This window comes from Arvicanthis niloticus, chromosome 9 (genome assembly GCF_011762505.2).
Source record: "Arvicanthis niloticus isolate mArvNil1 chromosome 9, mArvNil1.pat.X, whole genome shotgun sequence".
Classification (NCBI taxonomy): Eukaryota; Metazoa; Chordata; class Mammalia; order Rodentia; family Muridae; genus Arvicanthis; species Arvicanthis niloticus.
In genome coordinates this window covers 4256019-4283966 of record NC_047666.1, presented here as the reverse complement: position 1 = coordinate 4283966, position 27948 = coordinate 4256019, and the positions used below count along the sequence as shown (strand labels likewise).

Here is a 27948-nt window from a genome sequence, read left to right as displayed (position 1 = left end):
TCGGCTGGTGTCCGAGTGGCCCCAGCTCAGACTGGAGCCAGGGTAGGCGGCTCCTGGGGCCAGGCTGGACCCGGCTGGAGCCTCTGGGCACCAACCTAGAGAAACCAGCCTGTCCTGAGGTCCCTCCAAGCCTGGATCACAGCTCTCAAGAAACTCGTAAAATCGCTCATGTGCAATGTGACAGAAATACATACAGAGAGGTGTGTAAAAAGTTCTTACTTATTGTATATTTAATTTGTAGAAGTGTTAAGATGCATCTAATTAAAAATCAGAATGAGGTGAAAACCATTCGCTTCTGGAAACGTATTTCTTAATTTTTACTTCGTCTTCATCTCTTGGTCCACATCGTACTTGGATTCTTTATGTAGTCTTCTTCTTCGTCTTTTTTTTTTTTTTTTTTTTTTTTTTTTTTTTTATGGAAAGTAAAGCTGCGGTATAGTTATGACATATCGAAATCGAGACTGCTCCAGGCGCCTTGGAGTGGGTTCCTCAGCGTCTGTTAGGGTCTCAGTCTGCAAAAGCCCTTCGCAGAGGGTACAGTGCTAGGGGTGAGATATCGTAAGAAGTCATGCAAACAGTTTCAACACTCACAGCACAGCGTAGGACTCATAAACACAGAGCCAAAGGCTCTGCTGGAATTAGTGCAAAAGGTCCTTGAGTTCTTTGTGATTCTGGGCATTTTGAAACTGCTGCCTCGGGAGGCCCGGGTTTACTAGTGCGCGTGGCTTCTTGCGCAAACGCCCAGAAACCAAAGTCAAACCCACCTGTCCCGCTCTGTTTAGTTAGGGTGTTCACCCCCTCTATAAACCGCTCCCCTCCTACCTCTTTAGCCCTCAGCCTAGTAGTTTACCAGAAAGAGCCAATCAGAAACTTCCTGGCTCGGGACACGCCCCAGCTTGCTCCTAGTGCTCTCCAGCTTGGGGCTCTCTTCGTCCCCGCGGCACCAGAGTGGGTGGCAACTGTGGCTGGTGCTTTCGATTTTCAGGGTGGTTGCTATCTTAGGGAGGACTTTCGTCTTCCGGCAGATGGTACTGCAGAAAGCTCCCTGGAACCTGTCTTTGCAGGGTCCAGTGCCGTCGAAATGTTCCGCTAGCAGGGACTTGATCCAACCTGCCATCTGGAGCTCCTTGTGCGAAGGATTTCAGAGGCTGGAGTAAACTAGTGTTCATATCTCAACAAGACAGAGAAGGACAGAAGAGAGTTCAACAGCCTTCACCTGTTTCTCTACTTCAAGTGTGCCCATTTACTACTGTATAAAGAATAGTCCCGGGCCTTCCAATACTGACAGAAGATCAGAGGAGCCCCTCCCCCCCCCTTTTTTAAAGACTTTAAGCTCTGAGGAAGTAAATACTCTAATGACAGACAGGAATAGACAGGCAAATCGAGAAGCACCCCAAACCTAAAGGACAACTATCGATGACAATAAAGAAAAAGGTAATGTCTTTATTTGGAAGGTACAGCATTCTTCTGTATTTTTGGAGATTGGCCTGGGTACTGTTGAAGTCAACCAGCACTAACTGTCAGGCACAAGCTGAAAAGCCAGACTTTCCAGTAAAGGAGGGACCCAACATCACCATTTGTGTATGAAAGGCACGCTGAGCAGCCAGACCCTGTAAAAATTGGGTAGCCATGAAAACTTTGTTCTTCATTTGATGACTTCTCTGAACTGTTAGCTGAAAGGTAGAAGATTTTCACAAGATGTCAGTATTAAATGCACAGGTCGCTCAAATTTTCCTTGGATTCCTGTCCTCCTGACATTTTATTTACATTTTAAATTTGACCTCCACAAAAATTCAAAATACTCATTTTCCTTTATGCTCAGACAGATTTAAGGACTATTGACAAATGTTTGTCAACACTTTTTATACCATTGGTCTTAATTGATCAGATTTACATAACACTCACTAGGATAATTTCGTTTTAAAGAGCAAATCTCAATTTTTGTGTAAAGAAGTGGATTGCGTTAGGACTTCTAGGGACTGTGTGTTCTGTAATTAGTGGTGTGATGTTTCTTTGGCCCTTATCTAAGGATCCGCTTCTCTTCCCTTTCTCCTTCTCCTTTGCATTGGCTGAGGAAGATAGGCAGGAGTGTGTACCTGGGATTGGGGCCTGCTGGATGTGGACAGAGTGTCCCGGGGGCGGTTTTGGATTGGGGTGTCAGAACATGGAGTGGAGTGAATATTCATGGGTGCTGGATGGTGCAATAGCAGCTCAGCTTGAAACCTTCACTGTGTGGGGACACCAGATTACTTACAAAAAAAAAAATGAGTAGAAAAACAATAATTGACAAAAGTGTCAGAGACTTATCACTATCAGAGTTCTAGTTATAAATATATAAATTTACAAAGAGCTTGGGTTAAAATTTGAGATTTTTATTTGAATTTAAAATTTTGAATACACATGAATAAAAGCCATATAAATAGATACAGATAAGGGTGTGATAAGAACACCTAGATGTATTTCTATGTGTAATCCTTTTACTCTCAGAGCCTGACATCAGCCATGAACATACCCAATCAGACTTGAAGTTTCCAAACTGGATCCAGGGTTCTTGGAAGACTAAGTTTCCAGAATAAGACAGGAAACACATGCACATGTGCTCGAATGCATGTACGCACACTCACATATACACATACACACTGATAACACACTCACATACAAACACACATTCACAATATACACATACACATGCATCCACACACATTCACAACATACACACACTCACTCACACACTCACATAGGCACACATACACACATACATTTACATACATACTCACTCATACACTCCCACACACATACACACAAACTTACTTACACACAGACTCTCTCTCTCTCTCTCTCTCTCTCTCTCTCTCTCTCTCTCTCTCTCTCTCTCTAACAATAAGGGAGCACTCAGAGAATGATGAAGACATGACAGAAGATCACAGAAGTCGGCTGAAAGCAGCTTTCCACAATCCACAACACAATTTCAGTATCAAGATAAGTAAGAGTAATGACAAATTACCTAAACTTTTGCAAAATGGGATCTATCAATTATTAATATGGACAGAGTAAATGAGTTCACTGAATGTTTGATAAATACTACTTGCAATGTGGTACTTGAAGAACAAAAGCTAACCCTATCCCTCAGGACTTTAATATTGGCTTAATTACACGACTGAAGTTCACATTGCTAGTAAAAATAGAAATGAACTGATTTGGTATCTGTTAGGATGCTGGCTCCAGTTCGTTTCTATGATGGTGTTATCCAAAATGCCTGTCCATAATCCAATTGAGAGAAAACATTAATCCAACCCTAACTGGGGCGCACTGTAGAAAACAGTAAGCGTATAACCATTAAAACTGTCAAGATTCCAACATGTCACCAACCTTCCTTGGCTACCAGAGGATGAAGGAGCCTGATAACACAGTTGAGGCCTGATTCCAAGGTGGACCTTCTGTATTAGGCCACACTGTTGGAAAACTAACAAAACTTACCAGAGAAATGCGTGACATTTCTTTTCCTAGTTTTGAAGGCTACATTGTGGCTTCATAAGAGAACAACACTCTTTTAAAGGAATGTTGGGTCACTCTCACCTTATTTGCCTATCTGCACCAAACACCTTCCCTACCTAGAACCATCACGTGTGCACTCTTGTTTTCTTGCCTGTTCGTTCCTAGCTTTCCTCACTATCTTCTACTCAGCTTTCAAGGGAACAACCCCAACTCCGGTAGAAATATCCGACTGCAGTGTCGCTCTTGTGGTTCATTATATTTATTTTCTTTAGTATTGGTTACCATTATCAAATAATTACTAGTGTGACTGTTTAATATTTATCCATCTGTCTCCCTGCATCCTGGCTAGGAAGGCATTCTGTTCTGGGGTCTATTATGTGAGCCTCATCAGGGAAGCTGGCTGCCTTTCACCGGAGGTGAGTAATCTTTATTGCCTATTTAATCAGTGCATGGAGAGGTGCTCTAGAAATATTTGTAGGAGACACAAAGCCACTCACTTCATGCTGGTGCCTACATGTCCTTCTATGCAATGTCCTCATACCTTCTTGTCCTGACTCTTTCAGTGTTGCGGTTTACAGGCCCCTGATTGGTCAGGTACTGCCAAGGAATTTTCATGCAGTCTTACCATTAGGCTACTTTCCTCTTTGCATGAAGCTTGTAACAATGCTAACCATACAGGATATCCCCTCTACTTTCCATTACAGCACTGAGCCAGATTGTAATTCACAAGAGGCCTCTGTCACCTTGAAACATGACAAGTCATGCCATCCCCAAACCACGCCCTAACATTTCCTTCTGTTTCTCCTCTGGTAGCCAGCTAACATTTAGACATTGATGTAACTAAATAATGGAATGAGCAGAGCATCTGCTTGTGTAACTTGCTCATGCTTCTCAATTTACTCATTTTGATCTGGAATATACTATTTCCACAATGTACCAAATTATTATTGTGCCCTCTTCCTCAAACTTATGACTTGACTTGGCATCCAGATCAAAGTAAGTAGTTCCTGTTGCAAAGTGACTGCCACTCACCTTACAGCTCGGTCTCCTCTTAGGCACACTAGCACACCAGGATCCACTGTGGGAATGATGGGTAGCTGTCTGATGTAGACAGCATGGCTTTGTACAGGTCTTTTCTAAGACAGGAGTGTGCAAAAGACCATAGATTCTAAAACTATACAAATCCTCTAGCAACATGGGGTCTTCTGGATCACGCGCTATGTGACGAAGATGCTTGTAGCTGTGGTTAAAGTTTGCTGCAAACTTTTACTCAAAACTAGTTTCTACCTGGGTCGACTGATAAGTGACTCTGTGATTTTAATATCTGAATGTGGAATGTGTTTTCAGCATCCAGCCAGGGTTAATAAACATACCTACCAAGTATCAAAGTGAGCAAGGAGGAAGGGCTTCCCTGTTTCTTTGACAGAATCTTCACATGCCACAAGCAAAATTCTGAAACATCACCAACTTGACAAGATCCTGAATCTTTGTAGGGTTAACCTCTCACTTTCTGTCCAGCACATGAATCCTGAGAGTGTCCTTATATCTACTTTCTCCTCCTTGAGTGCAATTAAAGTGACAGTTAATAGAATGGACCACTAACCTTTGATAAAAGGCTCTGGGTATCAAGATCCTTTATAATGAGAACTATATTGAGACATAATATTAACATTATTGTCAAGACCAGGAACACGTGTCATTGCTAAAGCCAAGAAAATGTTAACTTCTGATAGTCCCTTTTGATAACCTCACCAGATCATTAGCTTCATGAGAAGTGTTATCGTCTATGATCCATCTAGTATTCTCAGGTGTCTGAGTGACCAAGTAATCAGGCACGGGGTAAAGAGTGATCTTCATTTATCCATTAGTAGCTCATACGTTTGAGAATGAAGAAGAAAATCTCCATCATTCTATCTAGGACATGAAGCATTTTCTGATTTACTCTCTTGGAGAAGAGACACCTTTGGAAGCTTTAACTTTTTGTTTACTGCCAGTTTGGCATTTCATTAAAAGGTTAGGGAGCAGTCATAAGGTTTCTGAAACTTCCTAAAGACATCCACCCGTGTTAGTCAGTTTTCTGCTATGGTGATAAAAATAGGCAAGGATGACTTTTTTATAAAGAAAATCTTTTAACCTGTTCAGGCCTTGTGCACACTGTCACAGTCTCTGAGTTTGTATCAGTCCTGTTGTATCTGGAAGATGCTTTCCTTTGAGTTGCCTACCACTTCTGGCTCTTAGAATCTTTCTGCCTCCTCTTTCTTATAGATTCAAGAGGCCTGTGGGGAGAGGTTTGTTAACAACGTCCCATTGAGGTTGAGTGTTCCAAAGTCATTTACTTTCCAGGTATTGTCCAGTTGTGAGTCACGCAGTTCCCATCTCCTGCAAGAAGGAGCTTCTATGATGTGAGCTGAGGGAGGCACAGATCTATTGGTATGTCCTTAGACATCATTTTATTGCTATGTTCCTTTAGCCAAAAAAAAAAAAAAATAGTAAGAAGTTTAATAATAAGTAATAAGTCTATCTACCTATCTAGTTGCAGGTTCTTGGCCACTTTAGCCAGGTATGGGTTCTATTTCTCGGCCTTAAATCCATTTTACAAGGTAGTTATTTACTACCATGCTGTTTGTGCTACTGTTGTACTGGTGTATCTTGCAGGCAGATCTCTGTTGCAGGGCACCAGGCTTGTGGTTAAGTGAAACTGATGATCACGTCTCTTCTCTGATAGCACGCACAGTACCTTCCAGCACCGTGAATGATATAGTCCACAGAGATGAAACTTCACTGGGCAGCAAGTTCATCTATCTCTCCATGTTTGCTTACATAAGTGACGGTTGTCTTCTGCAATAGGGCCTTACCATCAGGTTATGAAAAGTAAGCAATAGCTTTGGCAGTAACCTATGATGCTTGTGGGTAGTGGTGGTCTGTGGGGCCTTTTTGGCCAATGATTTGACAAGATGTACCCAACCCATTTCTGGCACTAGAGGTTTTACTTGTTGACTTAAGATGTCTAGTTAGAGTGCTGTATCCCCTATTACATAGTGACTCTATTCAAGTACACTTCATATATATATATATATATATATATATATATATATATATATATATATAATTTAGAAAGCATCTACAGTAGTAGATTTTCATATGTTTTTTCAAAAGGCCTTTATTGTTTGTTGCCCCTCCCCATTACCCCTCCTTTACTTTGCCTTCCCATCCATACCCCCATTTTAATCCTCCTATGCTACTTTACCCGCTTATCTCAGTTTTAAAGTTTTCTTTTAAAGATTATAATATAATTAAATCATTTCCCTTTTCTCTTTCCTCCTTCCAAACCTACTATCTCCTATACCCATCCTTTCTCTAAAATTTATGCCACCAACTTTTAAAGTTAATTGTTGTTACATGCACACACACACACACACACACACACACACACACACACACACGCTTTCCTAACTGTGTCAGTCTATAGAATGTTACTTTTACCTATGTTATCAGGGTTGACCGTTTGGTGTTGGATAACATGCTGGTGTACGTTTCCATGACGGACACTGTTTCTCTCCTCTCAGCATCCCTTAGTTGGCTCTAGTTTGTTCTTTGTGTAGGATTAAAGTCTTGTGGGCTTTCCCGGGCCTCTTGGTCATGTTCACTAATGTAATCCTTGTTCAGCTCACATTTGGGCAGTCATATTGGTGAGACTTTATGAGTGTAGCTTCTGACATTATTAAGAGACACAATCTCAAAGCATGACCTCTCTCTTCCATAGAGTTACTTGAACCTTAGATGTGGGGGTTCTTTTGTAAATCCATCTACTAGAACTAGGCTCCACAACTTTGCATTTTGATTGATTGTGATTTTCTATGGTGGTCTCCATCTGTCACATTTTTTTTTTTTTTTGGATGAGGGGTGAGGACTACATTCCTCTGTGGGTATAAGGCTAAATATTTAAAATGTAGTTGGGGATTATGCTGGTTTAGTAAAGTGGCCATTGTAGATTCTTCCCCAAGATCCATGACTTCCCCAGCATTTGGCTAGGTTTCCAGAATCAGGCATGGTTTCCCTCTTATTAAGCAGGTCTTAAGTTCAAGTAGAGAGCTAGTGCTTACCACCAAGATATGCATGCTACTGTTAAATGCTTATAGTTATTGTGCCTTACTGCCTTTCTATCTCTTTATAATACTACGTTCTATTTTCCCTTACTTGAAAGATTTCCTTCTCCATGACTGGTCCCTTACTAGCTACCTAATCTCTGTGGTTATTTGGATTGAAACACACATATATAAAGTTTAAAAGCTACCATCAGCCATATAAAAGATAATATGCAACATTTGTCTTTAGGGGGATTGGTTATTTCACTCAAGATGACTGTTTCCTACCTCTGTCAATTTATCTGCAATTTTCATAATTTCATTTTTTTCTAGCCAGCTAAATATATTCCATTGTTTAAACATGTGGTAACATTTTCATTATCCATTCATGTGTTGGAAGAAATCTAGACTTCTTCCCATTTCTGTCTCTTACAAAGGTAGCAGCCACAAAATGTCACTCTGTAGTAAGATACAAAGTCCTTTGGGTATACGCCCAAGAGTGATGTAGCTGGATCTTTTGGTAGATCAAGCTTCAACCTTTTGAAGAACCTGTACATTGATTTCTATAGTGGCTGTACCAGTTTGCACTCTCCCCAGAAATGAAAGGATGGGACTTTCCCTTTCCCAGCATCCTCACCAGCATCTGCCGTCATTTGTTTTATCGATCTTGGTCACTCTGACTGGAGTAAGGTGAAATCTCAGCGTAGTTTTAATTTGTAGCTTTCCGATGACTAAAGATGCTTCATCATTTTAAAAGTGTTTCTTAGGCACTTGTATTTCATCTTTTTAGAATTGTATGTTTACTTCAAGTTGGACAAAATTCTAGCACTGATGAAGGGAAGTGGTCACAAAGTCTTTCTCCTAACCAAGAAGCTATTTACAATTTGCAGTTGATACCTAGAGGGAAAGGGAATATCAGTTTTCTTCAATCAAGTGTCATTAACTATATTGTCCATACTACAAAGCAGGCCCATGTACAGGCCACTGTACAATTCCCCCCCTCCCGCCCGCTCTGTCTCTCTCTGTTGTTTTATTTGGAATTTTCCTCTTGTTTTATTGACTTTTTTAAAAGTTTGTTTTGATTTTCATTTTTGGGTATATGTCATTTTTTTTATTCAGAAAGAGGGAGACAAATAGATAGATGATAGATAGATAGATAGATAGATAGATAGATAGATAGATCATGAAGTTGGTTGAGTATGGAGGTAGAAAGAATATGGAAGGAATTAAGACAAAGCAAAGCACATGTTCAAAATATATGAAAAAATATTTCAAATAAAAATTTAAAAGAGGAAAAAAGAAGTTTACTTATTTGGCAGTTCTAGAGATTCAGTGGTGTGGTGTGAGCGTGGCTTGTCTCTGGTCAATCTTGGCATCATTATAGCAAGAGTTCTGTGAAAGGATATAGTCATGTGGCAAGTTAGGAAGCTGGAGAATGTATGTGTGGGATGCTCCTGATCACTAGTTTTTTATTGAAATTAACTTGTGGTCCCATATAAACTGTCCAAAACTCATCTATGTCCTTATCCCAATTGTCTAAGAAACTTTGTAGGTCTTGCTTCTTAAAGGTCACATTACCAGTTAATGTGGCTACACAGAAACAAAATTTTCTATCCATGATTTTCCTGGAAGATCAGTTATGTTTAGATCACAGTGCCGTCCACCTGATGTACTTAGGGTGTCGAAAGGGACCACAGTTGGATACATTGAGCCTGTAGTTGTGGGAGCACAAGTGGGATTTTGCTTACCAGCAGGACCTTTATGTTCCAAAGAATTAATAATAGCGTTTTGGTTTTTCTGGCGGCTCAGTGATTTTGTTTCTCAGGTATGCCTGGCACCTATCTATCCATTCAATGATTCTTCATGAAGTCTGGGTTCTGTATTGATTTAGTCAACTAGGAAAAGATTAGCGAACTGTTTTTTATTATTATTATTAGTTAGTTTATGCTTTTTGTCCATAGCCTTTCGTTCTGGCCACTTTTTTTTGTCTTTTTTGATTATAATAATTAAGAAATACCCCTGTGAAGTATTGGAGTTTCTCCCCTGTTAGTATTACAACAAGCACTTAAGTTGGGGTTAAGTAGGGAAAGAGAACCACAAAGACATTTTAAAAATATACAGTTGTCATCTCATATATGCAGATATACCACAATGTGTGTCTGAACTTATGAGAAGTACTGAGTCCTATATGTCAGATTACATATACATACATATGGCTTTGGCTCCTGAGTGCTGGGATTATAGGCATGCACCACCACCACCTGGTTGTGTTTTTCCATTATATGCTGTGGTGTTGCCACTCAGTGAGGCTAACCAGCTCTCCCTGTTCTATACACCAGTGTGTCCTTCATACTGCTACTCTTGTACGTTGGCATTGATTTAAGTAAAATCAGGACCCCTTGAGCATAAGCACTGTAGGACTATGGTACCAAGACAGTTCATAATCCAGATGGGTAACTGATCGGGCTGGACAGAGGGATTGTTTATATTCCAGACTGGAAGTAAAGGCATGCTATGATATTTCATCATGTTTTTTGTAGGAAGCCGCTGTTAGCGGTGGTATAATCCGCCATTCCAAGATGGCGCGGACATCGTGTCCTTCCCACTAGTAAACAATTAACTGCGCAGCTGCAAAGGCAGAAAGCCCGCCAAAGTCACTGGCCAATCCCGAGGCGTAATATTGGGTGATGAGTGAACAGCCAATCAGAAGTGAATACGTCACTCTAGGGTGTATTTTAGCTGTGCCTCTTCCTGTCTTTGGCCCTTCCGCATCTTTTCATGTCTGTGATACAGAGTAAAGCCTCGCTGTGGTGATACCCAAATTCCGTCTCTCGTGTTTCTCTTCCACGGGTGAAAAGGGGGCACGGGAGGCATGCGGAACAGTTTTTGCGAACAATATACTATGTGTTATTTTTAAATTATTCATATGTGTCGGTTTATGTGTATCTGAGTGCAGGTGCTGGCTAAGTATGGAAGAGGGTATTAGATCCTCTGAACCTGGAGTTATAGATGATTCTAAGCAACCTGACATGGGTGCTGTGAACTGAGCTTAGTCCTTTGGAAGAACAGTGAGTGATCTTAACCACTGATCCATCTTTTTACTTCATACAAAACACAATTTAAAACTTACAAATTATTTATTACTAGAACTTTCTACTTAGCACTTTCAGATTGCAGATTGCAGGCTATAGCAGATTGCAGGCTATAGGAAGCAAAACATAAATGAAGTTGTACTACTGTACACTTATTCAAAGACTGGTGCATACAATACAAATATCCAAGGATGAATCTATAAGGCAGGGCAGCAGGCTACAGATTCTAGAGCTGGGGAAAGAATATTTTATTTTCTGGAATCTGCCAGTTTTGCTTTTCAGCCTTTCAACTGATTAGATGAAGCCAATATACCTTACTGACAGTAGTCATCTTTCCTCCAGGTCACCTGATTGCAAATATAAACTATATTTATGAGATAGCTTCATTGCAACAATGAGATTAGTGTTTGATTTGAATAGTGGCTTGTTTTAGTCTTGTTCATTGATTCAATAAGTTACTGCAAGCCTAGTAGCTTGAAACCAAACAAATTTACTGCCTTAGAGATACTGGACTTTAGAAGTTTCAACTCAGTTTCACTTAGCCAAAGACAAGATATGAGCAGGAACATATTTCTTCCTGAGCCTCAGAACATAGATTTCCTTTTTTCTCTTTCAGCTTTTCCAGGTCACCTGTATTTGATGTTGCACATTGTTGTTATGGATACTTTCGGTTGTCAACATGACTACATCTGGAATGAACTACAATCCAGAAATATAGGGTAGACTTATGAGAGATTTTTTTTTTTTTTGCTTCGTTGGAAGTGGTTAAATCCACTTCTAGTCTGGACGTTTGAGGACTGAAAACACACACACACTCACACACACACACACACACACACACACACACACACACACACACATACACACATACCTTTGATCTGCATCTTGAGTCAGGAAGACACACACCTTTAATTGAGATGGAAACACACAACTTTAATCTAGGCCACACCTTCTGCTGAAAGTCTACATAAGTACAGAAAAGAAGAAAGCTTTGTCTCTTTGCCTACTTTCCCTTGCCTTGCTAGCACATGTATTTTTTTCCCACAGGAATTGGAGCCTACCTCCATGGGATTCCAGCATATACTAAAGACCAACCGAGACATTCAGTCTTGTGGACTGAGCAACTACAGAATTGCTGGATATTCTATTCATAGCCAGCCACTGTTGGATTACTAAACTGCAGTCTATAAATCATTCCAATACCCTCCCCCCCACACATCTCATCACTTCATATTCATATATGTATACATATATATATGTATATATATACATATATACCTATATATGTATATATGTATATATATACATATATATATGTCACATTTATTTTTTATACACACACACACACACACACACACACACACACACACATATATATATATATATATATATATATATATATATATATATATATTAGATTTTAATATAGCAACATGGCTACTGTGGCAAGAGATCATATCCAAAGACCCTTTAGGTCTTTATGATCCAGCAGAAATTGAGAAATGCCCTGGATTATAGTATGATCTGGCTGGAATACAGGCATACATTTAGTACACGTGTTTGATCCCTAACAATGAAGATAAGGTTGGTTTGAAAAAGGAAGCAGCCATGTTTGAAACTGATGTCTAATTAAGGGGTAGACAAAGTGATGAATCAGAGAAAGATTTGACAGAATGAACCAGAGATAGGAACACCCAACTCACACTGGAAAGAGAGGCTGCTTAACAGCAGAGAGAGAGAGAGAGAGAGAGAGAGAGAGAGAGAGAGGTGTTGCAGTTTTGGGGGGACAGTTTTACAAAGACAGGCAGCAAAAAGAACAAGCTAGACACAGGTAAAGACAGAACAAGTCAGAGACTGAGAAGGACACAGCCGAGCAATTCAGTCAGAATCTGAGAAAAGCCAGGTTGAATCAATCAGTTTGGAAGACTAGATTGTATGAAGGTTAGAAGCTGCCAGCTAGGCCTATGGATATTAGAACAAAGAAAGAAATACTCTCATCTCATCACTTCATCTGAGGAAATAAAAGTGATGTGTGTAGCTGGGCGGTGGTGGCGCACGCCTTTATTCCCAGCACTTGGGAGGCAGAGGCAGGCAGATTTCTGAGTTCGAGGCCAGCCTGGTCTACAGAGTGAGTTCCAGGACAGCAAGGGCTACACAAACTGTCTCAAAAAACAAACAAACAAAAAAGTGATGTGTGTGTGTGTGTGTGTGTGTGTGTGAGAGAGAGAGAGAGAGAGAGAGAGAGAGAGAGAGAGAGAGAGAGAGAGAGAGAGAGAGAGAGAGATTCTGCTATTCTTGAGAATCCTGACTACTACAGCACTCTTCTGTTTGGAGCCAGCAGCACACACCTTCAGATCACTGCCCACTGCCTTGTTGATATAGCCTTGTTTCTGCCTTTAGCTTCTGTCTCCCTCATTCTCTTATACAAATCTTTGTGATTATAAGAAGCATAGCCAGACAATCCGAAATATTTTCCCCATACCAAGATGCTGATAGACTCACAGTAACAGCTCCCCTGTCTTCTGTGAAATATCAGACATTTATAAGAGTGGAGAGCAGCATGTGAATGTCTTTGGGAATGTTGGCCATCTATCTTCATACACCATCAATATTTAATGGCTTTAGAACCTGTTGCCACAGATTTTCACAGTTAGGGTGTCTGCTTTTCATCTTATGTCCCACTACCTGATCTCTACTCTTCTGGAAGCCTGTGTTTGCGGTGCCACTGAGTCAATAGCTCAATCTACAGCTGCTCTCCTGAAGATGCTCAGACTAGCAAGATCACTGCTTATCAATATTGTCTGTGGCTGGTCATGGTGAGCCAAGCCAACTCAGCACTCGGGAGACTGAAGCAATTTTAATTTTAAGGCAAGCTTAGGCTACATAGCAAAATCTGCCCCAGTGACAACAAAGACAGAAAAGTGAAACCCTACGATGTCAATGCTCACACTATACTGTCACCTTGAATTATTTAGTTATGAAAGTGTTCTCTGGGATTTCCTTGGAGGCTCTACTCTTTGGCATGAAATCCAGTTGGGGATGTCTCCTTCCAGAGTCTCTCTGCCCCTCTTTTTTTCAACCATTTGACATTTCTACATTATTTACTGTTGTTGGATGCTTCTGTTAAGATTAAGAAATACACTCTAGCAAAGTCTTAGTACTTTCGACACATTAGACCCAAGTGACAGGATTCCCCTGTGCTACTAAATTGCTTTCCCATGCTTAGGTGATGCTACTCCCCAGTCTATCCCCTAAGGATTCCTGTAGGATATGCATTCTGAATTCCTGTCATTAGATATCTGAAGGTGCTACAGGATTTTGGGTGAAGCTTTTTTTTTTTTTTCTTTCAAAATAAGAACAACACTTTTTCAGGTGGGCTGTGCTTAGCCTTGATCCTAGTTCTTGATTCATATAGTACATGGGGTGCACCTTCTTGACAGAAACTACTGTTTTGTGTGATATCTTACCTTATGTTTCTGTATGGCATCAAGAAAGTTAGTTCCTGTTAGCCATGGAGAGTACCTCTGGAGCCTTAGGTATTTCAGCTGAATATGAAGGTCCAGGCAAATCCAATAATGTCTTCTTTGAGTTTTGGGGTTTTCATTTCCCCTTCCGGGATCTTGAATTTTGTATGGTAAATTGTATGATACGCCTCCTCTGCACCCTTTCCAGTCTGTACTGCCCTCTGGCTGCCATAGATGCAGGTGTCAAGGTGGCTTTTCTAATTGTACATTCTGATCACATCAATGGCTGGACTTATTATCTTTTTTTGAGAAGTAGTATTTAAAAATAACCTACCATGTCTGTCCTTGGTGACGGTCACTGCTGACACTTCTCTCCAACTGTAGAGATATTGGTGAGCCATTACCCTCCTAGCCAGCATCCTGTCCTACATCAACACAGATGACATTCAATAGTTCAATAGTTACCCTTCAAAGGGAATCACATCCCTCTAAGCACTAACAAACAGGACAGTCTCTTGCTATGTGGCCAGTGAAGGGTACATGGCAGCAGTTCATTTCTGGATTACTGCCAGTACAAAATTTTTTCATTGCTCCAAAGTAGACACTTAGACAATGGATGAGTCACTCTTACAAAATCACTTGTTACAGGGAACATAATGCTGCTTGTCTTTAAATATTTGGTAGTGTGCATGCTCCGTTTTACTTTTAATTTATTTTCTTCACTCTGATAACTAGATTTTGTTCTGCTTTTGGAGGTGTTACTTTTCACTAAAAATTGTCATTTCATAAAAATTACTAAGATATATTAATTATACATAACAATAGATTTTACTATGGCGCTTCATACATGTATATAATGTATTTCAATCCATATCTTCTTCTCTTTTGTCCTCTTCCCACTTCATCTAACGTGGAAAGCCTCAACTCAGCTCCAACAAGAAAGTGGTTGATTTTCATCCTCTTCCCATTTATTTTTCTTAGTTGCCCCCTTTCTACTTTTGTGTCTTCGTGAGTGTGAGACTCAGGGAACTTTATTAGAGTTTCTTTCAGGAGCACAGGTGAGAGGTTATTTCCTGTGCGCATGGGCACCCAGTGACTATGCTACTGAAGAAACTGTCTCCTCCTCCACTACCGTTAGCTGCCTGCAGAGCTTCAGGGAGAGTTAGGATCTCAGAGCTCCTCCTTCATTTCTGATAGGATGTCCACAGTCCCAGTGTCGTACAAGTCTTGCACAGGCTGCTGCTGTGAGGTACCAAGTGCAGCGTCCATGTACCTGCCCTCCATATTCTTTGTGTCCTCTGTCATACAACATTCCCTCAGCCTCTTAGGAATTGATATTGAGGTATAATTGATTTGAGACTGAGCATTCAATAATCATCTCTGGCCAAACTGACAGCCACACTACTGCATGGATATAAATACAGTTATTAACCAGGTAACTTTATAAGTACACCCTGTCCACTTAACAGCTGCCTCACTAGGGCTGAGGAACACTCTAGCATGGCTTTTCGTAGGCTATTGAATTTGTTTCTGTAGAGAAGCCTCAGAACTCAACTCCAACAAGCAAGTGGTTCATTGTTTTTAAAACATACCTGTCACTGCTGTACCAGTGGGCACATCTTGCTTGTCTGGCTGGCAGTAGAGCTCCTGGTTACCACTGCTGAGTATGACTGTTGGTCACGATTACACTGCAGCAGCATCTTGCACCAAAGGACCTGATAAGAGACAGGATCTTCCAGTTCAATTTCTCTACAGCTTCTGCCTCGAGCATGTGGTTCTGGAAAGCAGCAGTAGCACTGGCCATGGCTTTGTAGATATACTTTTTATTTCAGTTTTTGAAACAAACTCTACCATAGCCCAAGCTATCCCCACATTCACTGTGTAGGCAAAGATACCCCAGATCTTCTGACATCCTGTTTTTACCTCTCAGGTGCTACCATACCAGATTTATGCAATGGCTGGGGATTTAGTCTAAGGCTTCCTGCATGCATGGCAGCATGCAGACAGACATAGTGATGGAGAAGTAGCTGAGGGTTCTAAGTCTGAGTCCACAGACAGGAGAGAGAGAGAGAGAGAGAGAGAGAGAGAGAGAGAGAGAGAGAGAGAGAGAGAGAGATTCTGGGCTAGGAATAGGCTTTTTGAAAAGTCCACCTGCTTTAACACACTACCTCTAGCAAGGCCACATCTTCTAATCCTTTTAAATAGTCCCACTCTCTGGTGACAAAGCACTTAAATATTAGGAATCTATGAAGGCCATTCTCATTCAAACCACCACACATTGTTTGTCCCATAGCTAATATGTCATACAAAAACTCAGAGGGAATAATTAATATAAAAACCATGACATTGGAATAGGAAACTATGAAATCTAATGACCTCTAGAAGGTAAAGTAAGCCTCTAATTGAAATCTGTTATGTAAGGATGTGTCTACATAATCACTTGGAAGATTCTATAGTATAGTAGCTACACTAGTTATTTTCTTATGGCTGTCATAAAACACCTTGATCAAGGCAACTTATAACCAAACCAACCAACCAACCAACCAACCAACCAACCAACCAACCATGCAAGCACTTAATTGGGCTTGTGGTTTCCGAAGGTTAGAGCCTATGCTGATAGAACAAAGCATGCTGGCTGGAACAGCTGAGAGCTTAAATCATTCCCCCTGAACTTACTTTAAATATTTTAAAACGCTTTTTAGTTATGTGACTGCATGTGGGTATGTGCTCTCAAGCACCCTTGAAGGACAGAGGTGTCAGATATTTCTGCAACTGGAGTTAAAAGCAGTTGCCATATGTAAGTGTTGGGTACTGAACTCAGGTCCTCTATAAGAACAGTGTGAGCTTTTTACTACTGAGCCATCTCTCCAGGCCAGTAGCTCATATCTTGACCCACAAACAGAAGACAGAAAAAGGCACACTGGGAATTACTCAGTCTTTTGAAACCTCAAAACATGCCACCAGTGATACACCTTCTCTGACAAGGCCACAGCTCCTAATCCTTCCCATACAGTTTCACCAACTGGGGACCAAGTATCTAAGCATATGAGCCCATCTGGGGCTCATCCTTGCTCATAGCATCTTAACAACTAGCTAGCTAGCTAACTAACTAACTAACTAATTAACTAGTTTAGGTTGTAATATTCCTAAGATTTTTTGTTTCTTTGTTTATCTGACATAATATCTACTCTGTGAATAGGCTGGATCTCATTATTTATTTCTACTTTTAACAATAAAGATTCTAATACACAGAATTCATGAAAGTTAAAAGTAAATGACAAACTGGGAAAATATTTAAAGCAAGTTTTAGCCAGGCATCCAAGTAATCTCAGTATTTGGGGGACAGAGACATGAGGATCATGAGTTCTGACCAGCCTGGGATACATGAGACCCATATGAGACCCTGTCTTAAAATGAGCAAAGAATTTTACACATCATGAGTCTAATATAAATGTTATAAGAGTGAAGTTCTGGATTTTATAGAAAAGAGAGTAATGCTTGACAGAAAAATACAAGTGTAAGTGCAGGAAATTCATGACGCAACAATAAAATTATCCATGATTATGCAAAGAAAATTCAACCTGGAGATGCAAATGTAAACTGTAGGAAAGTTTTAGATAAGTCATCCAGATCCAGAGCTCAGTTGTCTTCCTCAAACATCCTTTTAATGACTGAAGAAGGACATAAAAGGCAAAAATACATAGGACACAGAGAATGGATATAAAGACAAAAAGGAAAGGTGTTATCTAGGTATTCCAAAATGGATACCGATGAACAAGTGTAACTGAATTAGCAGACGTGCAAACTTTCTCTTTCACCTGCAGAAACAGCTCGTGCTCACTGACTGTCCTATCCCCCTTCAGACGTCCAGCTGCTGGAGGTGTTTAGAGTGGGAAGGCAAGGATCAAGGGAAAGCTGATGGGGCATAAATCCCAATTGGAGTTAATACTGGCCAGTGGCAAGTGTGAGTGATTCTGTATTTGTGAACATCCTTTACTGGCTCCTTATCTGCTGTTATTGTAAGGATGTTTAACACCTGTTTAACAGCTAGAAGTTTTGCATATGTTGTGCCCGTGACAGCACTGCAAAACCAAAATCCTTGTTACTGTGCAAATTAATATTTCTAAGTGCTATATATTCTTTTGCAGCCATTGATAACATTGAAATTCTGGCCATTCTGCTTCTTGGAGAGATGTACAGTGTCCGTTCCATTGCCTGTTTTATGTATTGAATCTACAGCTTCATTGAGAACTGGTATATTGAAAGCATTAAAAACAAAACAAAACAGCTATGTTTGTTGCTTTTCTCAACATTAGGATCAAATACCTGACAAGAAGCAACTTAGGAGAGGAAAGGTTGGCTTCTATAGGCTTCTTGTATGTTTATGGGCATCTCTTTCTTTAGATTAGGGAAGTTTTCTTCTATAATTTTGTTGAAGATATTTATTGGCCTTTTAAGTTGGGAATCTTCACTCTCATCTATACCTATTATCCTTAGGTTTGTTCTTCTCATTGTGTCCTGGATTTCCTGGATATTTTGTGTTAAGAACTTTTACATTTTGCGTTTTCTTTGACAGTTTTGTCAATATTTTCTATGGTATCTTCTGCACCTGAGATTCTCTCTTCTGTCTCTTGTATTCTGTTGGTGATGCTTGTGTCTATGACTCCTAATTTCTTTCCTAGGTTTTCTATCTCCAGGGTAGTCTCCCTTTGTGATTTCTTGATTGTTTCTACTTCCTTTTTATGTCCTGGATGGTTTTGTTCAATTCCTTCACCTGTTTGGTTGTGTTCTCTTGTAATTCTTTAAGGGATTTTTGTGCTTCCTCTTTAAGGGCTTCTACCTGTTTACCTGTGTTCTCCTCAAATTCTTTGACAGTGTTATTTATGTCCTTCTTAAAGTCCTCTATCATCATCATTAGAAGTGATTTTAAATCTGAATCTTGCTTTCCTAGTGATATGGGAAATTCAGGACTTTCTTGTGTGGGAGAACTAGGTTCTAATAAAGCTAAGTACCCTGGGTTGCTGATGCTTATGTTCTTGCACTTGCCTTTTGCCATCAGGATCTCCTTAGTGTTACCTGCCCTGTCTCTGACTGGAGCCTGTCTTCCCTATTATTTTGGTTGTATTAGAACTGTGTTGGGTGAGTGTTACTACTGGGGTTAAAGCTGGGGCCCAAGATCTGCTCAGTGCTTAGATGCAAGCAGGAGGAAACCAGTCTTTAGGGCCTGGAGCGAACTCCTGGATCCTAGTGGGTCCGAGTTACTCCCTGTTTGGGGTGGGCATTGCTGTTTCCTTACCTAAGATACTGTCCAGGTTAGATCTCCTGGGAGGCCTGCTTCTTCTGGGTTCTGTGAGATTGGGCCAGAGCTTCCACCCAGGATCTGCTTGCCCAGGATCTACTCAGTGTTCAGGCCCAGTCTGGAAGTGTCAGTACCCACGTCCGACCTGAGGAATGAGGCAACGGCAACTGTGTTCTTCTTCAAGTGGTTTATTTAGCTATCCCTGTACAGCGAGCTTCTTCTCTCTCTTTCTCCTCCCCGTGCATCTCCTTATAAGCATTGCCTTAATCCATCAGCAGCTGCCAGGGCACAGAACAACTTCCCTCTTCTGGTAACTTCAAGGTTTCACACTACAGAGGCTGTCGCTGTGTCTCTGATGTTGCTCTGTAGATTATGTTTCTTTATTCTTCATGCAATGTCTGCAATACAATCACACTGATTCAAGCCTTAGCAGGATCATTTAGAATAATCAACTTAAAAACCATAAGGCCTTTTACCAAAAGTAGTGAGCGCTTAGCTTGTAAGTATACAGGATTCAGACCCGAGTTGCAGAGATGTCCTGCTTCTTCTCACCACTGTGTCTATTGGCTGTGTTCCATCTGTTGCTGGAGCTTCTAACACAAATTCCCTGGAAAGTGTGTCACTTTTGCCAGCCATGGGCCCTGCTTGACTACTCCTTCCTTCAAAATGCTGCCTTCATTATTTTTTCTCTCCCATATGTCTACCTCTCACCGGATGATTTCTGCATCCCATTGGGGCAGACGGAGGGTTGATCACATCTGAGTTACAATTTGTAGATTGATAATCAATGGAAGTGCTCACTGTTAGTTGCCTTGGAAATTCTGTGTGCTGACTCTTCCCTGTGTTTCACCATAATTGCTTCAGTCTCACTTGCATGTCAGCTATGTTAGAACATCTTGTCTCTCCCCTAGTCTAGAGAAAGTAAGTATGGGCAAATGATAAATCAAAAAAAGCTCAAACATACTGAGTTTTCATAACTTAATAAAGGAATTGGAGTTCAACCAGAGAAGTATTTATTGACAAAATTTTATTGATAAAATAACATTAAAGATTTATGAACAAATTAAAAATCTCTGGAAAAGAAGATTACATTGGCCAAGATGAAAAAAAAAACAAAAAAAAAAAAAAGAAAGAAAGAAAGAAAGAAAGAAAGAAAGAAAGAAAGAAAGAAAGAAATATACATGTAGGTCTGGGGTGAGGAAGGGTTTTCTATTCTGGATTGTCTATGTTAAGCAACATCAGTAATAATGAGGGATAATTTCTGAGAAAGAACTATGACATAACTCTGGAAGTCACAAGAAAGGCTACTGTGATGTAATGTTATGTGGAGTGGATAAGCCATCTTCTACCTAGTCTTTGTCACACTGATACCTGTTGCAACACCTTAATTTGCCTTCCTGCTTGGCTCTGATGCTCTTCCACAGCTGGCCCTGACCTGTAGAATGTCTTGTTTCATAAGCATGGGCTGCCATTTCAATGACAGCTTTCCCTCCTGGCTTGGGTTTGCTCTTTGCTGGGTCCTTTGGCCCAGTGCCTCTGACCTTGGGTGGTTGCTGCTTTGAGTCTGCCTGGCTTTCTTCCCAAAGTGAGTGGTGATTATGAACTATCATAGAAGACATTGTTTTAAATTTTCAACTTACTTTAGGTGCTGAAGCTGCAGTTTCAACATCTTAAGAATTTTTCAAGTCATTGAGTATTGTATTTGGTTAGCTAATCTCACACAGCAAGGAGAAGATTGTTGATTATTTTCTATGCTTTCTTTTAAAAAAACTAAAAATAGAAATTAACATGACTGAATATTTTTAACCCCTTACCTTCCTTCCTTGCTCTTGGATCTTGAGGAAAAATTACAATGGAAAGTTTTCTGTTAGAGGTTTGTATTCTTTTGGGTAGCAATTCTATCAGCTCGTTTGTACATACCTATTATTGTATTGGTCTAAGATAATGTTGACAGAAAAGTTAAGCCATTCTTGGGGAACATTGTACTATGTTCTAAACTTTAGAAAGGCTCATGGATTTTGAGAGAAATCCTTTGATGTAGGATGGTTGGGTATCAGTGAGTCACCAGACTAAGATTTCTACTTGAACTTCTGCCTGAAATAGTCAGGTGTGTTCTGGGGTAGATTAGGACACATTCGTCGACACTGAACCGAAGCTAGATGAGCTGTTCAGAGTCCGTATTAAGTCATCAGAAATAAAGTTCAGTTAGGCTCGGCCATGAAGATAGACAAGAAAATGGGTGGCATTTCTCCGTGTTCCACAGCTTTATTATGTGATGTGATGTGTGTGTTCATGTGCCTTTGCCTCTGGGTATACGCTTGTGGCTGTGTGTGTATATTTGTTCTTGTGCCTGTGTTTGTGAGTATACTTGTGCCTGTGCTTGTGTGTGTGTGTGTGTGTGTGTGTGTGAGAGAGAGAGAGAGAGAGAGAGAGAGAGAGACAGAGAGACAGAGAGAGAGAGACAGAGAGAGAAACAGAGAGAGAGACACAGAGAGAGACAGAGAGAGATCTGAGACATGTAATCAGGAACACGTTTTATCATCAGTGTGTTGGACAGAGACGAAGTAGACAAAATCATGATGCTAAAAGCTAAGTTGCTGTGAGGCGTAAATGATAAAAGAAACATGTCACCACATTCTTGCTTTAATTAATAGCTAGGTATTTCCTCTGTTAGTCCATTTGTAATAGTTCAGGCAACCATGAACAGCTGTATTTTTTTTTATACAGGTTAATAAATAATCCCTCACTTTATTTTGGGAGACCTGTGCTCCATGAGAGAGGTTGGTGACTCTTTGGGTAGCCATGGTGACACCATGAACTTCCACAGTGTGCCTGAGTTTCTGGAACTAAGGACAAATTCTCTACCATGAACTCTAGGGATAGCCTTTCATGAAGGAGGCTGGCAGGTTCATGTGTAGCTGTGTGTTCATGGTGGGGTGTCTGAATGACATGGGGGTCCTGGCCTGGCTCCTTTCCTTTGCCTCTGATATTCTGAAAAGCATAAGCATTTTCATGTTGAAACCAGATATCCAGGAGGAAATGTCCTTAAACCTGACTTTTGTGCCATTCCATTGTGCAGGGTGAAGACTGGGTAAGAGTATGTTCTTGTGACAAATGCTGGTATTGTATTTGATAGTAAAGATGAAGAACCATGGTGATGCAAAGCTGACAGCTAGCAAGGTGCTTCCACATACAGTTTCATCTCTCACAACGACTTTGTGAGGTAGGAACAGCAGACAATGCTTTTATTTTTGACTTTTCAAAGACAGATGACAAAGACCACAGAGTGGATTTACCCTCAGTCATAGTAAATAGTGGGACCCACATAGGATGACATGTCTTCTAATTTCACAGTCTGATTTTCACCTGTAAGCTACTGCAGGAATGTTTTCAGCTTGGTTTCAGAGTGGGAAAAGTGCTCTGTGACAAGACATGTAATTAGCTTGCAAGTCCAGCAGCTTAGAACCAATGCTTCAGCAAGTAGAGCCCACTGGGTCACTACTTTCAGGGACTCTGAGGGATCAGGATGTCTGCATGCTGGCTTTTGACTTTGTATATTAGAAGATTCTCTAGGAGTCATTCTAGGCTCCCTGGGGTCAAGAAGCAGAAAGGCAGTTCACATGGCTATCAGCTCACTGAGATAGACTCACTAGATTGATTTATCTGACCTCCTCATTGGAATGTAAGCTTCTCGGGGCAAGAACCCGACTTACTCATTGTATTCCCGGAATTCAGTGAAGTGCTAGATCCTTACAAAAGCTAAGTTCACAAGGACTTTGTGTGTTTCATAAACTGCTTGGGAATTTCATTGGTCAGAGATTGTTCGCATGGAATAGACCCTGGAAAACTCAGTTGTCTTGGTGGAAGGGTGATACACACAGGCACTACAACCTTAAGGTGAAGAACAGCATCCAAGTGAACCTTGTTTACAATGAAAGATCTACTTTTATGGATTCGAGTTAGAGGCTCTCCATTAGCCAAGAATCCATGTAAAGTGTATATATTTTGGTCTCTGAGTAAAGGCAATGTCTTTTAGCACAGAGAAAATTAGACCTGTGGTAAATATGAAGATGCCATTATTTTAGTAATACGGAGACAAATCTATGGCAAATTATGATTAATCACAGTCACAACTGATTCAGTGAGGGCTGGGAGAGGGCTCTATTTTTCTCTGGTTAAGTTTGCCAAGGCACATTCTCCTTGGTCCTTCATCTCTCCCTGAATCCCGTCCATCAGAAGTCTGAGGACCCAGGTGTATCTTGCATGGATGACACAAGCTGGGGATCACACTTCTGTGATTCACACTTGCATCTCAGTGTGAGTGCACTTGACCAGGACCCATGGGCAAACAGTCCACAAACAGTTCACGATGAACAGGGATCATCGTTGCCAGGCTAATGGGCTGGCCCAGGCAAGATTCAGGACCTGTAGCTGAAAGCAGCAGTCAGTTGCTACTCTTCAATGGGGCAAGTGTAATCAGGTGGTACAGCCTGGTGAAGACAGCTTCTTGAATGGAAGAAGGGCTTTAAATTCAGGAGACAGTGTGTCAGCTCACCAGCATGTGGTACTCAGGATCAAATGAGTCCTGAAATCAAGAAGTGAGTAAGGGCTCTGCTGGTCCAGGGCTGGTAGAGATTATGGGTCATCAAGAGGCCTTCCTAGTTGGGCAGAGTGGTGCAGGCCATGGCTGGATGCCTGGTTTTTCCAGTTATTACTGCCAAGCTTCAAACACGGCCTTAATGGCCAAGCATTGCTTCTTTCAGACATTGCAGTTTCATTTTGCAGGGCTGGAGCCTGTGAGGAAACAAAGCAGAGCATCACGTCACAGTTCAGGCTGGACACGGAATAGCTTAGAACATCTTTGTCACAGTCTGTAAAACACTGTCTCTGCTAAGAGTGTTCACTGAGAACAAGGAGGAGAGTGATGCCAGGCACTTGATACTTCTCAGTTATGGCTTCATGACTTTCTTGGATCCTGGGCAGGCACCAGAAAGCAAAGCATATCAGCTTCTGGTTTTATAGAACCTGTTTCAGGGAGGACACTGAATCTTTTTGGCCAAGTTAGGATTATCATAGCATTGGAGTAACATAAAGTTTGGAGTATCATCACCAGAGAATTAAAAGGGCACTCACTGCCTTTGCGTGGAGAGTAAATGATATGCTTCACCAGTGGTGGCCCTCATGCCCAGTTACACAGGAAATCCTGGTGCCTGATTCCTCAGAGTTTGATTCTCATAAATGAACCACGTTGATTGGCTTTAGACAATACATAAGTTTACATTAACTTTAGATAATATGCTGATTAGTTTTTTTAAAAAACTTGACCCAAGCAATCGCCTGGAAAGAAAATGCGTCCAATTAGCTTGGTCTTTGGGCATGTCTGTGGAACAATTTCTTGATTAATGATTGATGTCTTGGGACCATTCTACTGTGGATGGTGACACCCCTGGGCAGGTGGTTCTGAGTTAAGTAAGAAAGCAAACTGAGTGAGCCACAGGAGCAAGACAACAGTGTTCCTCCATGGTCTCTGTTTCAGTTCCTGCATCTAGGTTCCTGCCTTGAGTTCCTGCCCTGACGTCTCTTCCCAATGGACTGTACGCTGTAAGATGAAATAAAGCCTCTCCTCTCTAAATGTTTCTGGTCGTGGTACTTATCATAGTAATAGAAAGCAAAATATGACAGCACTGATTATTAAAAATAAATATTCAAGTCTTACCACAGTTGTAAACAATTAAATTTTGTATTGTTCAATTTTTAACTTACTCATTTATAAGTATGATTTAGTAAATTTCCTCTTTCTTGAAGCCCAAGACACATCATGACTTATATTTTATTTCAGGCATTCAACATAGTAAGCATAAGGCTTTATACCTCAGTCGGAATCTTGGGTATGGGCATAAATTTTTATTTCACCCAGTGTCAGGCAGTGTCACTTATTCCTGACATCTGTATCTTTGTTGATAGAACTTATATCCAAGTTTCATGGTTAGCAGAACCTCTGCTTCTCATACCCAAGTTAGAAAAGAGGAGATGGTTCCAATTGTGTTAGTGGGAAGGTAGCACTTACCAGTTAACTGAGTTAAATATCCAGTTAAGCAGTGTAAATTATTTGATTGAGCTCAGTGTGGAAGTCAGCCCTAAGGTCCTGGAATACATCAGCATTAACCAGAAAGCTGGTGAGTGGGCAAGCATGCCCTTTAAAAGCTACAGTTTTGGAAATCAAAATAAAACAAAGAGATGTTGGATTTTGTCATTAAGCAGGTTTGGAGAATACTGATCTTTAGTAAGCTTCTTTAACTGTTTTTGTGATATGAAACTATTCTTTTCATTTGTGGTTTTGGAAGTGGAACTCTGGCCTCATGTATGCTAGGCCAGAGCTTTACCCCTGAGCTCATCCCCCAGATCTGGAGAAAGTCTTTAGTATAATTTTTGGACAACTCATAGACTGGTGTTGCACTGAACACAGTTTGAAAATTCTGGAGCAGCAACTAATGGAAACGCTTGTTTTATTTTTTAAATTCATTTTTTTACTATAAAAATAAACAAGTTAATAAAGTATTTATTAACATTTATATATTAATTTATTTAAGTTAGTATTTATACATTGTATCCAAATTAAGCTGAAACTTTGGAAAACACAAAATGTGTGCATGGCATGAAGTTTGCCCTTTATAGGGTTCTGACCTAGTTAAGGAGCTAGTTCTATCACACATAACATAATATTTAACATTAAGACACTTGATTCAATACTTGCTGATTTCTTCTAAATATTGGGATAAATACTTCACATGAATGGATATAATTATTGCAGAGATAAAGATAAAATATTGGAATAACAGAAGAGAGAGTCAAGGAGATGGTAGGATGCACTTTATGGGTTTGTTAAAGTTTTGAAAGGTTGAGTGCATCTCTTAATTAAGGAAGAGTCCACAAAACTTGTTGGGCCCTTAAGCTCCTAGAAACCAGAATTAGGGTGAAGACAATCCTTTGGTATATTGTTGAATGCCAAATATATCGGTAATATATTATATCTCACATATCTTGAGGCCTTTATACAGAAGATCAGAGTGTTACAGGAGAGCTCTAACTCATTTGTCCTACGCTTCTACTAATCTTACCCAGCGACTTGTCGTGAGCTGTTTGACTATTATATGTGATTGCTGATGGTAGAGATAGTGCTTTATTTACTTTAATATTCTTGGAAACTAGTATGTTTGCACCTATAACATCTGGTGCATGGTAGGTCTTGGTAAGTCTTTGCTGACCATGTAATTATTAATGAAAAGATTGCAAGGCATAAAATTGTGTATGCATTCTTAATCCTAACTGCAGAAACATCTCTCTCACTTATCACTGAATATTTTGTTTTTTGTTTTTTTTGTTTTTGTTTTTGTTTTTAGTTTTCGAGACAGGATTTCTCTGTGTAGCCCTGGCTGTCCTGGAACTCTCTCTGTAGAGCAGGCTGGCCTCGAACTCAGAAATCTGCTTGCCAATCCCAAGTGCTGGGATTAAAGGCATGTGCCACCACTGCCTGGCTATCACTGAAGATTTTTAATGGAAGTGAACAGAAATGTGGACGTTCTAATTATGAAAAAAATCAAAATAGCTGTACTATATAATCTGTGGTAAAAATAAAGATAAGCCAGGGGTCTATTGATATTGTTTATGTAATCTCATTTTGAAGCAATGAAGTCCTAGAAGCAAATAGCAGGTCTTAAGACAGAAGGACAATAGATAGGCTAAGTAAATTGGTATCTGTACATTACTGAAGAAGCGTGACTTGAATATGGCTTTAATAAATAAAAATAGCTACAGTCTATGAAGTGTTCATTCATGGTTGCACCCAGTACTCAGCTTAGTATTTATTCTTGTTTATTCACCACAGCCTAGGAGATGGTCTTGATTATCACTCTCAATTCAGTGGTAAGAAAATGTTATGGTTCATCAATTTACCCCAAGTCCACACTACTGTGAAGTGGCAGTCAGGGTGGCAGGCGGTCCTACCGTTCTTCAGAAGCTATACTCTTAGCTCCAGTTAATACACAGCTAAAATTGTTTGAGAGATAGAAATATTATGAGATGAGATTTTTTTGAGGATGTTAATGTTCTTATATTTTTTGTAAAGATGAACATTATTTCTCCAATATCTTGAAATTTAAGTTAGGAAATGATTAGCTTTCTAAATGGACTAACGGTACATCACTTAACACATAGCCGTCCTAGCCATGTGGAGGACACCCTGCCTCTGTGAAGACAGAACACCGTAGAGGATGGACATGTTGACTACAAACACTTCCAAACTGAGACCTGGATGCACGAAGGCATGTTTCTGCTTGTGAAGAGCACAGTACTTCTCAGAGGACTCACATGATAGAGCAAAGTGGCTCAGTGTTCCCAGCACCTCGAATGAGATCCGTGTGCATCTCTGATTGGGGTCACACAAAGTCTGGTATCTGCTTTTCTTTTTTACCCTATCTCAGCAAAGCTATACAGCGAGAAGTAATACAGGCAAC

General features: G+C 40.4%; 1 protein-coding gene and 1 long non-coding RNA gene across 3 annotated transcripts in view; one reads left to right on the top strand and one right to left on the bottom strand.

Annotated features, from left to right (window-relative positions):
- Nucleotides 1–27890, top strand: LOC143443441 (uncharacterized). Of its 2 annotated transcripts, none has more exons than XR_013112399.1 (4): nucleotides 1–200; nucleotides 3845–3911; nucleotides 22515–22658; nucleotides 27650–27890. It is a non-coding gene; the product is annotated as an uncharacterized LOC143443441 (long non-coding RNA). The 2 variants fall into 2 exon arrangements; XR_013112400.1 differs by lacking the exon at nucleotides 1–200 and adding an exon at nucleotides 557–1434.
- The window catches only part of Grid2 (glutamate ionotropic receptor delta type subunit 2), a 1355396-nt gene continuing 1347895 nt past the window's right edge, over nucleotides 20448–27948 (bottom strand). Inside the window, exon 16 of the mRNA XM_034512535.2 lies at nucleotides 20448–24229. Coding sequence (XP_034368426.1) covers nucleotides 24071–24229 — 159 coding nt within the window. The 3' untranslated portion in view covers nucleotides 20448–24070. The remainder of the gene's footprint in view (nucleotides 24230–27948) is intronic.